General features: G+C 40.4%; 1 protein-coding gene across 3 annotated transcripts in view; it reads right to left on the bottom strand.

The window, feature by feature from the left end:
- LYRM1 (LYR motif containing 1) overlaps positions 1 to 14,766 on the bottom strand; it is a 42,623-nt gene that overhangs the window by 6,482 nt on the left and 21,375 nt on the right. For all 3 annotated transcript variants that reach the window (XM_010837162.1, XM_010837160.1, XM_010837161.1), the window contains 2 exons: positions 5,924 to 6,082; positions 1,791 to 1,883 (listed from right to left, as the gene is read on the bottom strand). In XM_010837162.1, the coding sequence (XP_010835464.1) occupies positions 1,791 to 1,883; positions 5,924 to 6,082 (252 nt within the window). The remainder of the gene's footprint in view (positions 1 to 1,790; positions 1,884 to 5,923; positions 6,083 to 14,766) is intronic.

Here is a 14,766-nt window from a genome sequence, read left to right as displayed (position 1 = left end):
CAGCTTGAACATCAGGAAGTTCACGGTTCACATATTGCTGAAGCCTGGCTTGGAGAATTTTGAGCATTACTTTACTAGCGTGTGAGATGAGCGCAATTGTGCGGTAGTTTAAGCATTCTTTGGCATTGCCTTTCTTTGGGATTGGAATGAAAACTGACCTTTTCCAGTCCTGTGGCCACTGCTGAGTTTTCCAAATGTGCTGGCATATTGAGTGCAGCACTTTCACAGCATCATCTTTCAGGATTTGGAATAGCTCAACTGGAATTCCATCACCTCCACTAGCTTTGTACGTAGTGATGCTTTCTAAGGCCCACTTGACTTCACATTCCAGGATGTCTGGCTCTAGGTCAGTGATCACAACATCGTGATTATCTGGGTATAGGCAATTTGATCTCTGGTTCCTCTGCCATTTCTAAATCCAGTTGGTACATCCAGCTTGTAACTCTATACTGATTCATTATTCCTTATAGTCCTTATACACATTAATTCTCAATATAATCTCACAAAGAATATTATTCTAATATTCATAGATGAGAAAATGGAGGCTCAGAAGGATGAATAACTTGCTCATGATTATATATTAAGTGGTAGAACCAGGATTTGAATCCCGATCTGTCTGACTTCAAAGCTTGTGCTCTTCTTTGCCCTATTTCCTGCATGGAGGGGAAAAACCACAGATCATATAGTGAAACGAGAGTCCAAAGAAGGTGAGGAAAAAGTGTGTATATAAACTTGTTCTGTGCAGAGTGAAAAACTGGACCAACATAAATGTTCAGTGAAAGGGTACTGGTTAAATTATGGCATATTCTTACAAAAGGATACAATGCATCCATTTTAAAAGATGGAAGCAGAGAGATGCAAAAAAAGGGAAGTAAAATAAATAGGCAATAGCAGTATGCCTAGTTTCCCATGTACTTTAAGTAAAGAACATGTATGTATGCAAGTATAGAGAAAAAGACTAAAAGGATATATTACCAAACTATTAGGCTGAGCCAATAAAATATAAAATTGCTGTTTTTGTAGGTCAAGAGTAAAATATTGGCAATTTCATATGGTCCAACTTAAAAGTTATAGTGGTCACTCCCACAAGGTGAGAATTTTTGACAATTTTCACTGTCTTATGTGTTCCTTTAAAGTTTGAATTTTATTTATTCTTTTTTTTAAAATTATGTATTTACATTTGTCTGTGCTGGGTCTTCAGTGCTGCATGTGGGCTACTCTAGTTGTGGTGCACGGGCTTCTCACTGTGGCGGCATCTCCACTTGCAGAGCACGGGCTCTAGGGCACCCTGGTGTAGTAGTTGCAGCTCGAAGGCTCTACAGTGAGGGCTCAGTAGTTGTGATGTATGAGCTTAGCTGTCTTGTGGCATGTAGAATATTCCTGGATCAGGGATTGAACCCATGTCCCCCACATTGGCAGGCGGATTCTTAACCACTGGGCAACCAGGGAAATCCTGAATTTTATTTATTAACAATAAACCTGTTTTTTAAAATACTAGAAATAAAAATCTTTCCATGAAAAAGATAAAAGTTAGAAAACTATATAAATGCGAGCTGGATTTCCTTTCCATTTAGGGGAAAGTTGTACAAGTAGGAGAAGTCAGGCATTCACTGACATTTTAGCTTGTTGTAACAGGTTGGTGGCCATGCAAGCATAACTTATTTCCAACATGCCTCCTACAGGGGCTCTAGGCTTTGGGGCAAGCATGAGTCCTCTTGGTATATATTCTTGGAAATACCTGGGTTGACAAGGATAGGTACACACCACGTGTTAACTGAAGTCACACTTACTGGCCTTGGATAAGGAATCTGGTAATGAAGTCCAATTTCAATCCTGGCTGTGCATTCATCTATACACTGTTTAATCAGGTCTGTGTCTGTGAGCTATTAAAAGGGAAAAAGAGATGAGATTGTTAGCATCTTTCCAATGCTACATAAAGTAGAGGTACACATTTTCTTAAATTTTTTCAGTTCATCAGCCACCAAATATTTGGTCGTTTGAAAAATAAAAAACAATTGAAGATTTCCTGTGGATTAAAACTTTTAAAAATCATTTAGCTAATATAAGCACATAGTAAAAATAATTCAAATAATATAAAAGGATATAATATAAAACAAAATCTTCTTCTTCTTCCTGTCTCTCAATTCCCCTTCTCAGAGACAATTATCAGAAGTTTGTTTGTTTTTCCAGGGATAGTCTATGCATATATAAGTATACTTCTATAAGACCTAGTAGTTTTTCTTACAAAAATGAAACCTCTAAACCCTGCTTTTTCACAAACAACTTGAAGTTCCTTCTATATTTACACGTAACCTGCTCCAGTGTTCTTGCCTGGAGAATACCAGGGATGGTGGAGCCTGATGGGCTGCCGTCTATGGGGTTGCACAGAGTTGGACACGACTGACGTGACTTAGCAGCAGCAGCAGCAGCAGCAGAGCTGCTTCATTCTTTTTAACAGCTGCACAAAATACCAACATATGACTGCATTATAATTTAACCAATCTTCCACCAGTGGACATTTAGGTTATTTCCAATCTTTTGCCATTTTAAACAATGGATCTCGTATTTTTAACTCTTACAGATAGTCCCTGCAGATTCAAATTACCCTCTAAGAGGTTGTACCAATTTATATTCCTATGAACAATCCATAAATTATATTCCTACCAACAAAGAATGAGAGTGCTTCTTCATACCCTCCCCACATTGATGAAGTGTTTCAGCAATTGCTGTCTAGAAACCCCCTGAGTAAGATATTGGAGAATGATCCACCTATTTTGAACTGTAAACTGTTTGCTTATTACTGAGGAGAAGAAATGATGTTCGAAATTTCCAAACAGTTAAACTGTGGTAGTCCGATTTCAAGTAAAGGAATAAAAAGTTCATTCTGAAAACAGAAAGCCAGGAAGTAGATGAGGAGACAATGTTTCGAGGATGGAAAATGAGTCAACATATGACTCTACTAAGAGTCTGAAAGTGGGCTTCAAAGCAGAGCTGGGTTGCATCAGCCCCAGATGACACCCACAGTGAAGCCCAGGCTACCATGGCTTGCAAATTCCAAGGGTGTTCCTGTCCTGTGGTCCTCTTGGAGCAGAGAAAAGTTCTAGGACCTGCAATGAATAAAAAGAACCACAGCTGAGTCCCTTTGGACAGAGGCTTAGCTTTCTGACCTCTGTATTTCTCAGAAGCTATTCTGATTGTCTACCTTGGGGGTAGATTTCCATGTTCTCATTTGCCTATTTGGAGTCAGAGCAATTAATGAAATATATTTGGGGTTATTATTAAGCTCTTATAGCAAGTGAGGTTACAGGAGACTACTTAGGTCTACATGAGGGATTAGGGAGAAAGAAGCCCCTAATAAAGATATGGGGACTGAGGGCTTCTAGGGCTCCAGCTGTCCATCTAAACAAGCTGAGTTAGAGTTCTCCAAATTCAGTCATTCAGAGGCTGCCTGCGTGATTTTGTCATCTCCACAACTACCTATACTAATATTAAACTTTCTCTTTAAATGGACTCTGTTAAGTACAGTACTTACAAAATTATCTGATATTATGTTTCCTTTCTAAAACATGGTAAAACAGTACATATTTTAAAATAAAAAACCCATGTACCTCCCCCAACACAACAACATTATCTCATTCATGGACTGGCACATACACCTCTCTGGCTCGTACCACACTGGGCCAATTCAAGCAGAGGCAAATGAAGGATTATTATTGCCTTAACTGTAAGCTCAAAGGGTATTGAGTAGTCCTTAGGTGATTGAACCTGCAAAGCTTTACTGGTCATGTACTACTATGATATCCCCATCCCCAGGTTAGACACCGTGAGGCCATGGTACCTGCCTTTAACTATCAAGGATGTTACCTGTGCAGAACAAATCTGACAAATGAAGCTACAGACAAGGCACAACTGTACATAATCAACAGGGCAATGACTGCAGACTGCTATATAGGAATTCAGAGTAGATGGTCATCATGGGGTTGGTTGAGGGCAAAGGACTTGAGGAAGACTTCCTGGAGAAGATCAATTGAATCAAAGTATTTGTAAGTGCTCATTAATTTAGTGACAACCACAGACAGGGCCATGAGATATACTATAAAGGTATAAGAAACTGTTTATGTGCTCAAGGAACTGACAATCTGGTTAAGGAGACCATACCAACATAAATGAAACAAATAAGGAAAAAAAATTATGACTGTCTAACTAGGGAAAGGTATATAGGTCAGTGGTCTACAAAGTTTTGATCATCTATTTCTTTCAATAAAAAAACTTCTGAGCCCTGAGAATTCCACGGTGGTTCAGTGGTTAGGACTTTCACTGCCGTGTCCCAGGGAACTAAGGTCCTACAAGCCACACAGTGTGGCAAAAAAAAAATTCTGAGCCCATAGCTTCCATGTGTGTATTTATAAATTTATTAAATTAATAATCAATAATATATATATATAAAATAGACATTTTTAAAGGAGCAATAAAAATAAATAGAAACAACACTTACAATATTTTATTTCTAATCCTCAAAGGACTATTCAGGACCTCAAGGGGTACACACATACTGATGTGGTATGCATGGTCTATGCTAAAATCAGAAAAAGTTTGGGGAAGTTGGAGGGTGGTTAGAAGACAGGAAAGGACTTTCACAAGCAGGTTGGTATTAAAAGCATGTAGGCTTCAGGGATTATAAAAAGGGAAGTATATTATAGATTGGGAGGGTTTCTCAGGTAGCACTTAACCCCATTGGTAATTTTACACTTCTTTCCATCTAACTCTGAAACATCTTTCAGGGACCCTGTCTTGGTTTTGCTCAGTTATATCCCTGATGTCTAGTCTGATGTTTGGAACATGGTAGACACTTAGCTACTTGTTGAACAAACGAATGAGAGCAAAGGGTCACAAAGTAGTGGCAGAAGCTATGGCAGAAATGGGCAAAATGGGAAAGGGAGGTGTTCTTGTGGAAAGATGAATTCTGCTTTGGGCTATTATGCTTATGGTGAGTTCCTACAGGTGGCTGTTGAGAGACCAAGATATGGGATCTGGAGCCATGGTCTTTGGGCCTCAGTATGGAGGGGTGACCTTTAGAGGACCCTTATAGCTGGTGGGAGAGTGTGTGAAAAAGACAGGGCAGAAAGGAGACTGAGACAGGGGTCAGAGAGGGAAAAGTAAAGAGAGTAGATTGTCAGAAGTTTCACAAAGTGAACAGTGACAACACTGAATCCATGAGATCAATGAGAAAGAGGCAAGAAAAGTTAGGAGCTGAAAACGTCTTTCCATGCTTAGAGCCAGACAGTCTTCCCAAGAAGCTGACAGATAATACTTTATGGTTTGTCAAATCAAGCCTCTTAGAATGGTTTTTGGCTCCCTGGTATTTGGGTTCAGCTAGCTAATGGAGGCACTATTTTACCCAATTCCGAGGTCCCAAAGGGCAAATCCTCTCTGCTAGCCAAAGAGGCTTGAGTTCAAAGCTAAGTTATGAAGGGAACCTTTGCCTTAATCCTATTCTCTTTCCTCTGAATGGGTTTATACTTGGAGGCTCTGAATAGCTTATGAACTGAAAAAAACAAACACAACTCTGAGCACTTCCTGTGGTAGTGACCAACAACAGGCACAGTGTGTGAGGAACTGATCCTACCCTGATAATTCTCACTGGACTGATTTAGGTCACCTGGCTCACGCAGTCTTCTGAGGATGCTGAGCCACTTACCAGCTGGACTGAAACTTGAAGAAAGTAAAGAGAGAAACCCAGGTTGGGCTCTGTTTTCCAGTGGTTGGGTAAGCCAGCTAGGTTGTGCCTCTGGCCCCTTCTTGCTCCACATTCTGTCCCTCTAATTTGTGCTGCTCAGTCCTCTCAACTATAGGATAGAAAAGAAATGAACAAACACCACAAGAATTGCTCTCCTCCTTGCAATCTCCAACGGGGCCTACTTACATTTTTGTTTTTTTGGAACAGTGTTCTGGCTTCATTTAATATGTACTGTTTTTCTTTAATGGTGTCTTCCATCTGCCCTGATGCAGCCTGCCATTTCTTCGCAAGCCTGAAAATTCTGCGGTAGAGGCCAAGAACTTCTTGTCGTGTTGCCATTGTCATCTTCCGACCCACCAAAATAGAAGGGAGGATAATTTGCATAAAAATTCAGTTTGACAGTAGGCAGTACAGCAGCTGTACATTTAAAAAAATCAAGCTCTTTAATTAGTCTAGAAAATAACTGCTCTTTCTCAACAGATATGTTTGGTAACATTGCCAGAATGGTGCTGTATGAATATCAGCAATCTCTTAGACAGCCCTGTACATCATCCCTTAGCTGAAGGTTGTTCAACCTTGTTGTTTGCCATGATGACTATTTTTATGAATATGACAAAACAAAAATGCACATTTAATGTTCTTTAAACCAGTATATTCTTTCCCAGAGTATCTTAGAAATGATGCTTTTAGTGTATATACTGATAAAATTACATTACTAACTTAAGTGCACAGGAGAAGGCACATTTTGAATAACTAAATTTTCTAGTTATGTGAGAACTTGAGTTTAATGCAGGGGGTGTAAACTGAAGTGCCTCTGGGGCCTAGCAGGCAACAAAATGAGGAAATCTGGCTAGTGGGGACAGTGGCCAACTAGAGATGTGCCCCCTTGAAACAGGACAGTTGGCTACTCAGTCCCAGCCAGCTATTCTTATGTAGAATTGAGGTCCTAAGGGTGCCAGATTTCCTGACAGCTTAACAATAGGTGGCAGTCAAGATGTTTAAAATAAGAAATTTCAAAAAACACAGTATTTATTTTTGAAAATGCAAGTACCCAGAGGGCCAAATAAAATGAGTCTGCAGGCTCAATTCCACTTGTCAGGTTGCAATCTTTTTTTAGTTCATCATAATCTTGTTGAAAATATTTCTCAAAATTGTTGGTCTACTTCCTTCCTTGTCCACATAAGAACTGTATAATAAGTATAACTGAAAATCTTTCTGATGACTGAAGATCTTGTGGCCCTTCTGAGTTTTCACTCTGAAATACATCAGTTTTAATTTCAGAGGATTTGGCCAAGGGAACCAACCCAACTATATTCCTGAAAGCTAGCAGTATTTTTAAAAATTAAGTTCCTGTTAAAGTTATTTTTATTATAAAATATTTCAGATATACAAATATATAGTTAATAACATAATTAAGTCATATATTCTTAAAGAACCTTAAAGAATACATTATACATAGAGTCAAAACCCCATTGTACCCCTTCCAAATCAAATTTCCTCTCCTCTCCCCTAGAAGGAATCACTATCCTGAATTTGTTTACCTTTCTCACATATTGGGCTTCCCTGATAGCTCAGTTGGTAAAAGAATCCACCTGCAATGCAGGAGACCCTGGTTTGATTTCTGGCTCAGGAAGATCTGCTGGAGAAGGGACAGGCTACCCACTCCAGTATCCTGGCCTAGAGAGTCAGACACGACTGAGTGACTTTCACTTCACTTCTCACATATAGCTTTATGCTTAACATACTATTGCTTAGCCAGTTAAAATTTATATATATATGAGGTATTATATCCTTCCACTTGCCTTTTTTGCTCATACTTGTACAATTCATCCATATCCTGTAGCTGTGGTTCATATATTCTAACTACTGCAATTCAGACCACTGCAGGAAGCTATCCCAACATACTTGTCTATTCTCCTACTGATGGACACTGAATTTTTCCCCCTTCCCTCTCTTTTTCACTTATGCAAAAATGTCAGCCTATTTTTTTTTTTAATAACTTTCTTTCTTTATTTATGGTGTGCTGGGTCTTTGTTGCTTTGTGGGCTTTTCTCTAGACTGGCAAATGGGGGCTACGCTCTGGTTGTGGTTCCTGAGCTTCTCATCTCATGGCTTCTCTTGTTCTGGAGCACTGGCTCTAGGGCACGCAGTCTTCAGTAGTTGCAGCATGTGGGCTCAGTAGTTTTAGCTCCCAGGCTCTTGAGCATGGCTCAATAGTTCTGGTGCACAGGCTTAGTTGCTCTACAGCATGTACGATCTTCCTGGACCAGGGATCAAACCCGTATCTCCTGCGTCGGCAGGTGGACTATCACTGAGCCACCAGGGAAGCCCCAGCCTATTTCCTTACTGTTAACTTCTACATCTAAAAGAAATTCACGGATCTTAGGCAAGATGGAACAGTGGAAAGACCCTGAGCTCACCTGTACAGGCACACCAAAATTGCAACTATTGATGAGAAAGCCTGGAATATAGCAAAAAAGATCTCCTACAGCTAAATAAATAAAGAAGGAATCACAATGAAATGGGCAGGAGGGGTGGAGCAGTGGTACAGTCAAGATCCATACCCCTAAGTGGATGACCCACAAACAGAAGAATAATTACAACTGCAGAAGTTCTCAAGAAGCAGTAGCTCCAAGCTCCACATCAGGTTTCTTAGGTTGGGTGGCTGGCATAAGAAGACAAGCCCCTAGAATGATTGGCTTTGAAAGTCAGAGAGGCTTACTTTTTAGAGATCCAGAGAGTGGTGGGATATAGAGACTGTTCTTAATACAGACTATCACATGGGCAGAAGCAGTAATGTGAAGGAGCCTAGGTCAGACCCACATGCTGATCTTTAAGAGTCTTCTGGAGAGACAAGAGGCAACTGGAGCTCATCCTGGAGTCATTGAAACTGATGGCAAGTGTTTTGGGAGCTCGTTTCACCACATGGACCTATTGCTGGCAAGCGTCACTTTGGAATTCTTCCTCTAGCTTATTAGATATCAACCAGACATCACAAACCTGTCTGGGATGCCTCAAGCCAAGTAGCTAGCTGAGCAGAGAAACACCCCACCAACCACCAAACAAGCTGCCTTAAGACTCCCTGAACCCACAGCCATCTCAGGACATGGTTCTATCCACAGAAGGGCCAGGAACTTGCCCCACACACCACACACACTAGCCCCAGGACTTCCAAGACCCTGAGCCTACCCTGAAGGGACATTTGGACTTAGCTCTGTCTACCAGTGCAGCAACACTAGCCTCAGGACCACTACAGCCCTGAAGCCTGCCATGGCAGGACCCAACCCACCTACCATCAGGCTGGCACCAGGTGCAGAATCCCTAGGCCACCACCACCAAGCCAGCATCAGCTCTGAGACATGTTGGGACCTTTAGAGCCAGCTGCCCCAGGATCAGGCCTCATCTACCAGCACCTAACACAAGCTTTGGGACAGCCTGTGCCCTGTAGCCAGCTGTGTCAGGAATCAGCTGCACCCATCAGCAGGTAGATGCTAGACTGGGGAACCATGACTCTGCAAACACCCACCCCAGAACCTGGCTCTACCCACCAGTAAGCCAGCATTAGCCCTGCGGCCCCTCATGATTTTATAGCCAGCTGTGTCGTGACCCAGTCCCACCAATCAGCAGTTGGCAGTATCAGAACAAGTCAGGGCCTAACAAGCAGTTAGACAAGGGGCCAGCCATGCTTACCAGACTGCCCACAGTAGTTAGCCCACCATAACTGAAGGACCCATGCAGTTCACCTAGTGGGTACCCCTTGACATTATAGTTCTGATGACCAGACAAGAGTATGGTGGCAGGATACACAGAATGTTTCCTACAAAAGACCATTTTTCCAAGGTCGGGAAATGAAATCAATCTACCAGATGTATAGACATAAAAATGGCAAATTAGGCAAAATTAGGTGATAGAGGAACACATTCCAAATGAAGGAATAAGATAAAACCCTAGAAGAAAAACTAAGTAAAGTAGAAATAGGCATTTACCCAATACAGATTTCAAGGTAATAAACATAAACATGATAAAAGAACATGGGAGAAAAATGGATAAAGAGAGTGAGAACTTAGACGTTTTTAACAAAGAGAAAATATAAAGAGTTAGAAAATATAAAGAAAACCAAATAGAGATAAAGAGTATCATAACTGGAATAAAAGACACAGTAATGTAAATCACTGAAGGTGAACAGAAAAAAGAATTAAGAATAAAAAGAAATCTAGGTGACATTTAGGAAAACAATAAGCACACTAACATGCACAATAAGAGGGTCCTAGAAGAAGAGAGAGAGAGAGAGAGAAAGGGGCAGAGAACACATCTGAAGACAAAATAGCTGAAAATTCCTCTAGTATGGGCAAGGAACCAGACATACAGGTCCAGGAAGCACAAAGTCCCAAATAGGATCAACCCAAGGAAAGCCACACAAAGACACACTGCAATTAAAATGGCAAAAATTAAAGATAAAGAGAGAATATTAAAAGCAGCAAGGGAAAACTAACAAGTTACCTACAAGGGAACTCCCATAAGACTATCGACTGACTTTTCAGCAGAAACTCTGCAGGCCAGAAAGCAGTGGTATCATTTGTTAGTATTTAGAGGGACGAACGGGAAAAACCTACAGCCAAGAATATTCTACCTGGAAAGATTTTCATTCAGATTTGATGGAAAGATCAAAAATTTTATAAAGCAGCAAAAGATAAAAGGGTTCAGCACCACCCAAAATAGTTTAGAAGATGTTAAGAGAACTTCTCTAAGTGAAAAATAAGGCCGCAACTAGAAACATAAAAATTACAAAACGTAAAAAGCTCACTGGTAAAGGCAAATATATAGTAAAGGTAGTAAATCAACTATATACAAAGCTAGTAGGAAGGTTAAAAGACAATAAACTCATTAAAGGTTTATTGGTTAAAAGACAATAAACTCATTCCTCATAGATGAGGAATAAACTCATCTATGTTTGCAATAAGTATATAAGGGATATACAAAACAAAAAGTTGTAAAATATAATGTCCAAAACAGTAATCATCAGGGAGGGAAGTAAAAATGCAGGGTTATTAAATGCACCTGAAATTAAAAGATCAGCAATTATTAAAAATTATTTTAATTGGAGGCTAATTACTTTACTATATTGTAGTGGTTTTTGCCATACATTGACATGAATCAGCCATGGATGTACATGTGTTCTTCATCCTGAAACCCCCTCCCACCTCCCTCCCCATCCCATTCCTCAGGGTCATCCCAGTGCACCAACCCTGAGCACCCTGTCTCATATATCAAACCTGGACTGGCGATCTATTCCACAAATGATAATATCCATGTTTCAATGCTATCCTATCAAATCATCCCACCCTTGCCTTCTCCCACAGAGTCCAAAAGTCTTTTCTCTACATCTGTGTCTCTTTTGCTGTCTCGTATATAGGGTCATCATTACCATCTTTCTAAATTCCATATATATGCATTAATATACTATAATCAGATGGTGACTGCAGCTATGAAATTAAAAGACACTTACTCCTTGGAAGGAAAGTTATGACCAACCTAGATAGCATATTCAGAAGCAGAGACATTACTTTGCCAACAAAGGTTCGTCTAGTCAAGGCTATGGTTTTTCCTGTGGTTATGTATGGATGTGAGAGTTGGACTGTGAAGAAAGCTGAGTGCCGAAGACTTGATGCTTTTGAACTATGGTGTTGGAGAAGACTCTTGAGAGTCCCTTGGACTGCAAGGAGATCCAACCAGTCCGTTCTGAAGGAGATCAGCCCTGGGATTTCTTTGGAAGGAATGATGCTAAAGCTGAAGCTTCCAGTACTTTGGCCACTTCATGCAAAGAGTTGACTCATTGGAAAAGACTCTGATGCTGGAAGGGATTGAGGGCAAGAGGAGAAGGGGACAACAGAGGATGAGATGGCTGGATGGCATCACTGACTCGATGGACGTGAGTCTCAGTGAACTCCGGGATTTGGTGATGGACAGGGAGGCCTGGCGTGCTGCGATTCATGGGGCCGCAAAGAGTCGGACACGACTGAGCGACTAATCTGATCTGATCTGATCTGATTGGTGTTTTTCTTTCTGACTTACTTCACTCTGCATAATAGGCCCCAGTTTCATCCACCTCATTAGAACTGATTCAAATGCATTCTTTTTAATAGCTGAGTAATATTCCATTGTGTATATGTACCACAGCTTTCTTATCAATTCGTCTGCCAATGGACATCTAGGTTGCTTCCGTGTCCTGGCTATTGTAAACAGTGCTGCGATGAACATTGGGGTACACATGTCTCTTTCAATTCTGGTTTCCTCAGTGTATGCCCAGCAGTGGGATTGCTGGGTCGTATGGCAGTTCTATTTCCAGTTTTTAAAGGAATCTCCACACTGTTCTCCATAGCGGCTGTACTAGTTTGCACTCCCACCAACAGTGTAAGAGGGTTCCCTTTTCTCTGCACCCTCTCCAACATTTATTGTTTGTAGACTTTTGGATAGCAGCCATTCTGATCGGCATGAGATTGTACCTCACTGTGGTTTTGATTTGCACTTCTCTGATAATGAGTGATGTTGAGCATCTTTTCATGTGTTTGTTAGCCATCTGTATGTCTTCTTTGGAGAAATGTATGTTTATTTCTTTAGCCCATTTTTTGATTGGGTCGTTTATTTTTCTGGAATTGAGCTGCCAGAGCTGCTTGTATATTTTTGAGATTAATTCTTGGTCAGTTGCTTTGTTTGCTATTATTTTCTCCCATTCTGAAGGTTGTCTTTTCACCTTGCTTATAGTTTCCTTCACTGTACAAAAGCTTTTAAGTTTAATTAGGTCCCATTTGTTTATTTTTGCTTTTATTTCCATTACTCTGGGGGGTGGGTCATAGAGGATCCTGCTGTGGTTTATGTCAGAGAGTGTTTTGCCTATGTTTTCCTCTAGGAGTTTTATAGTTTCTGGTCTTAAATTTAGATCTTTAATCCAAAGATCAGCAATTTAAAATAATTGTGTGTATACACACACACACACACACAGATATACATATATATACATATACACATATACACACACACATATTTATGGCTATTCATAAACCTATATTGCACATATACATATATTTATATATACACACACAATAGTTTTTTAATACCCAGAGATAAATGAAAACAAATACACAAAGATCCAAAATCTATGGGAGGCAGCAAAAGCAGCTGTAAGAGCGAAGTTTATAGTGATGCAAGCTTACCTCAGGAAACAAGAATAATATCAAACAACCTAATCTTATACCTAAAGGAATGAATTAGAAAAAGAACAAACAAACCCCAAAGTTAGTGGAAGGAAAGAGATAATAAAGATCAGAGCAGGTGTTTCCCTGATGGGTCAATGGTTAAGAATCTGCCTGCCAATGTAGGGGACACAGGTCTGATCCCTGCTCTGAGGAGATCCCACATGCAGTGTAGCAACTAAGCCCACGTGCCACAACTGCTGAGTCAGCACTGTAGAGCCTGTGAGCCACAACTGCTGAGTCAGCACTCTAGAGCCTGTGAGTCACAACTACTGAGCCCATGAGCTGCAACTACAGAAGCCCATGGCCTAGAGCCCACACTCTGCAACAAGAGAAGCCACCACCGAGAAGCCTGCACACAGCAACTAGAGAGCCCATGCACAGTGATTAGAGAGTAGTCCCTGCTTCCCACACCTAGAGAATGCCCATGGGCAGCAACAAAGACCCAGCATGGCCAAAAATAAATAAATAAATCTGAAAAAAAAAGAGAGGAGAAATTTAAAAAAAATAGAAAAGTCAATGAAACCAACAGATTTTTTTTAAAAGAAAAACAAAATTGATAAATCTTTAGCCAGACTCATGAAGAGAAAAAGAGAAGGCCCAAATCAATAAAATCAGAAATTAAAAAGGAAAAGTTACAGTCAACAGCACAGAAATACAAAAGATCGTAAGTGATTACTAGGAATGACTATATGCCAATAAAATGGACAACAGGAAAAAAATGGAGAAAATCCTAGAAATGTATAATATGTCAAGACTGAACCAGAAAAAAAAAATAGAAAATATGAACAGTCCAATTACCAGTAATAAAATTGAATCATAATTTAAAAATTCTCAATAAACAAAAGTCTAGGACCAGAGGGCTTCACAGGCGAATTCTACCAAACATTTAGAGAAGAGTTAACACCTATCTTTCTCAAGCTATTCCAAAAAATTCTGGAGGAAGGAACAGTTCCTAACTCACTCTATGAGGCCCCTAGCATCACCTTGATCCAAAACCAAACAAAGACATAACAACAACAACAAAAACTACAGGCCTATATCACTGATGGACATAGATGCAAAAATCCTCAACAAATTATTAGCAAACAAAATCCAATGATACACTAGAAGGGTAATACACCATGATCAAATGGGATTTATCAATATCTGCAAATCAATGTGATCAGATCAGATCAGATCAGATCAGTCGCTCAGTCATGTCCGACTCTTTGCGACCCCATGAATCACAGCATGCCAGGCCTCCCTGTCCATCACCAACTCCCGGAGTTCACTCAGACTCACGTCCATGGAGTCAGTGATGCCATCCAGCCATCTCATCCTCTGTTGTCCCCTTCTCCTCATGCTCCCAATCCCTCCCAGCATCAGAGTCTTTTCCAATGAGTCAACTCTTCGCATGAGGTGGCCAAAGTACTGGAGTTTCAGCTTTAGCATCATTCCTTCCAAAGAAATCCCAGGGCTGATCTCCTTCAGAATGGACTGGTTGGATCTCCTTGCAGTCCAAGGGACTCTCAAGAGTCTTCTCCAATACCACAATTCTAAAGCATCAATTCTTCGGTGCTCAGCTTTCTTCACAGTCCAACTCTCACATCCATACATGACCACAGGAAAAACCATAGCCTTGACTAGATGAACCTTTGTTGGCAAAGTAATGTCTCTGCTTTTCAATATGCTATCTAGGTTGGTCATAACTTTTCTTCCAAGGAGTAAGTGTCTTTTAATTTCATGGCTGCAGTCACCATCTGTAGTGATTTTGGAGCCCCCCAAAATAAAGTCTGA

This window comes from Bison bison, unplaced genomic scaffold (genome assembly GCF_000754665.1).
Source record: "Bison bison bison isolate TAMUID 2011002044 unplaced genomic scaffold, Bison_UMD1.0 scf7180017864072, whole genome shotgun sequence".
NCBI classification, from domain to species: Eukaryota; Metazoa; Chordata; class Mammalia; order Artiodactyla; family Bovidae; genus Bison; species Bison bison.
This window is presented reverse-complemented; position numbering and strand designations above follow the sequence as displayed.